Below are 3352 nucleotides of genomic sequence, written 5' to 3'. Positions count from 1 at the left end.
ATAAGTATGCCCCTATTGTCGCCTGTCGACTCAAGCCAAATTTTCACAGCGCATTGGCACTGCTCACTGGGCAAATTATCCAAAGCAAAGCGATAGCAGGGGCAAAACGAAACACAGAACACCGATCTTTCGGACTTTGCAATTAACCGCGCAAGCTTCTGGACAAAATTATCAAAGCACAGCGATACCAAGGACAGACGAACCACAGCACGCGATATCTAAGAAACTTATTCTTCCATTAAAAACAACAGATCAGAAGATACAAGGACACCACCAAACGAGAAACAATCTACTCTGAAGAACACCTATCAATCCCAGCTACTCCAACCTACACAATGCAAATGGCCTCTACGCCTTCTTGGGGGACTTGGGAGTCTTCTTGGGCGACTTGGGCTCCTTGGCCGCCTTTTCGGCCGTCTTCTTGGGGAGCAGCACGGGGTTGATCTTGGGGAGCACGCCGCCGTGCGCGATGGTGACGCCGGCGAGCAGCTTGCCGAGCTCCTCGTCGTTCCTCACGGCGAGCAGCAGGTGGCGCGGGATGATGCGCGACTTCTTATTGTCCTTGGCGGCGTTCCCGGCGAGCTCCAGCACCTCGGCGGCGAGGTACTCGAGGACGGCGGCGAGGTACACGGGGGCGCCGGTGCCGACGCGCGGCGCGTACCGGCCCTTCTTGAGGTACCGCCCGACGCGGCCGACGGGGAACTGGAGCCCGGCCTTGACGGACCTCGTCACGGACTTCTTCCTGGGGCCTCCGGCCTTGCGCCCGGCCGCTCCCTTCTTGGCCTTGCCGCCGGCTGCTGTGCTTGAGACGTCCATGGCGAGCTGCTGGCTGGGCTTCGGAGAAGAGTGTTCAGATTTGTTTGGGGATTGCGAGGTGCGTTGGTGATGGAGACGGCGACGAGTGGGGACTTAAAAGGTGTTGAGGGGAAGGGTGGTGGGCCAGTCGATCCGCGTGAAGAGGTAACGTGCGGCTGGATCCGTAGGGGTTGGACGGCTGCGATCCTTCAAGCTGCCCCGCACGTCGGATCGAGTATCTCTCTCAAGTTGGACTGCGAAATTTAGCGCAAGCTGCGGGACGACAAAGGCGGGAAGCGAATTCCCTGGAAAAAAAAGGCGGGATGCGAAAAAATTGTACTCCGTGCTAGTTATTAGAGTTAGTGTCATTTTGGATACTACAATCTCCAGACTTGCATTACATATTTTTGTAGTATTTCAATATAGTATTATAACTAGTACACCGTACTACACTAGAGATACACAGAAATGGTAGTATTGATTGTTCAGTTGCATCACGGAAAAAACACAATATTTTTTTGAGAAAGTCATGTGCATTACATAATTTTCATTAAAACAAAGGGGAATATAATTTAGTTTTTTTCACGCAAAACCCACAAACAGTGGGATCGATATAACGGAAACAACAACCAAAAGCATCTAGAGGTGCTAAAGCGAGAAAGGAAACGCCGCCTACTGCTAGCGTAGCAAAGCCAGGCTCCCGGTGAGTTCTAGCATTACGAATTATAGCAAGAGATAGTAACGACAACACCCAAATCTTAGCAACAAAGCAAGTGAATAAAAGATGGTGGATTGTTTCATCAGTATTGCAAAACTAGCGTCTTGTATTACCTACCCATTTCCATTTTCTTCTGGTCCTATTATCCTTTCTTGCAATGGCATTATGCCGAATCAGCCAGAGCCGCACCTCAATTTTCAAAGGATTTTTTTGCCTTCCACAAACGTTTAAAAGATCTATCAATACCACTGTTGCAGAGTTTGTATGTAGATTTGACACGAAGGAACCATCTTTTGACCATTTCCATACATGTTTATCTTTGGTTCTGATTCAATCTAACAATGCGTAAAATCATGTGCAGATCTCTCATTTGATTTTGTAGATCAACAGGTAACCATCCTCTGAAGGTGAACCTCCAACTATTGGTAGCTTCATCAACCACCGAAAGGTCTTGTTCATTGCAAATTTCAAACAAGTCTGGGATTTTTTCTTTCAGTGAAGAGAATCCACACCAGGAGTCACACCAGAAATATGTCTTGCACCTAGTACAAACTTTCATTTCCCTCCTCTTGAGATAAATATCTTTAACCTTCAACATATTAGACCAGAGTGCAAAGTCTTTGTTGTAGCGGCTCACCTCATCTTCGATCCATGGCGGCTAGTGTGGTTTCTTCTCTCTTAGGGTTAGCTCTCCTCCAGCTCCCTCCTTTTATAGGTCAGCATACACATGGGCTTGGGCCACTTAGGCCATAAACATGTCCAGTGTTCAACATCCCCCCTTCAAGATGGAGATATCTATCAATCTCATCTTGTCACATGCCAAGTTGCATTCCCTTGTTCCTAATCCCTTTCTTAAGCAATCAGCAATCTGCTTCCCATAACAGGCATGAGTAAGGTTGATGATCCTAGCATCAAGTTTCTCCTTAATGAAGATGCGATCAATTTCCACATGTTTTGCCCTATCATGTTGGACTGGATTTTTTGCAATACTTATGGTTGACTGATTGTCACACCAAGCTCTCAAGGGCCCCTTTCTCAGAAGCTTCAACTCGCTCAAGAGATGCTTCACCCAAAGCATCTCACACACCCCTTTAGATAAAGCTATGTATTCAACTTCTGTCGTTGATCTACACACAACTGTATGTTTCTTGCTTCTCCATGACACCAAATTTCCTCCCACAAACACGCAATAACCTGACGTTGATCTTCTATCATCTCGACAACTAGCCCAATCAGAATGTGTTGACTGCCAATACCCACCGGCGGGCAGCGGCCTGTCAACACAGTGGAGAGCCGGGAAGAGCCTAGAGCTGCGGCTGGCTGAGACCCCTCCGAGCGACGGCCCGCAATGCTCTTCTGGTCACACGCGGCGATGCGAAGTGCAAGGGCGTGCCACCTGACCTATACCTGGTCAGGAAGGTGATGGGGATGCCTCGCTTAGTTCCTGCATGGCATACACGTAAACATTAAATACGAGCCTCGATCGGCTCTCAGGTTATCCTGTGAATCGGCTCAAAGAGCCGATTCACCCATGATTCGTACGGGGTGCACGAATACTTGGTGATCCTGCTTGATCAAGATATAGCTAATGAGATCTACGACGATTTAGGGTTTTCACCGCATAATCGGATCATCCTACTCCAGGTTGGGCCTCGCGGCCACGCACGGTGCTCATAAGCCGATCCTAAACAAGGCCTAAAAACCAACATGACGTTGATCCTCGGAACATCCTGCTTAGGACTTGCGAACGCCACCCTACGTGCCGCTGGATCCTCCACCCCTTTGTAAGGCCTAACTATTGCAGATATTAAACTAATCCTTGCAGAGCAAGGAGCAACC

The 3352-nt window shown here is 48.6% G+C and overlaps 1 protein-coding gene across 1 annotated transcript; it reads right to left on the bottom strand.

Annotated features, from left to right (window-relative positions):
• Nucleotides 1-217: 217 nt before the first annotated feature.
• LOC127295798 (histone H2A) lies at nucleotides 218-879 on the bottom strand. Its single transcript, XM_051325798.1, has one exon. The coding sequence runs from the start codon at nucleotides 814-816 to the stop codon at nucleotides 349-351; it is 468 nt and encodes a 155-aa protein (XP_051181758.1). The 5' UTR covers nucleotides 817-879; the 3' UTR covers nucleotides 218-348.
• Between the last annotated feature and the right edge of the window lie 2473 nt (nucleotides 880-3352).

The sequence above is a fragment of the Lolium perenne genome, chromosome 4, assembly GCF_019359855.2.
Source record: "Lolium perenne isolate Kyuss_39 chromosome 4, Kyuss_2.0, whole genome shotgun sequence".
In the NCBI taxonomy this organism is placed as follows: Eukaryota; Viridiplantae; Streptophyta; class Magnoliopsida; order Poales; family Poaceae; genus Lolium; species Lolium perenne.
The sequence above is the reverse complement of the archived record's forward strand: the minus strand, read 5'-3'. Positions and strand labels throughout refer to the sequence as shown.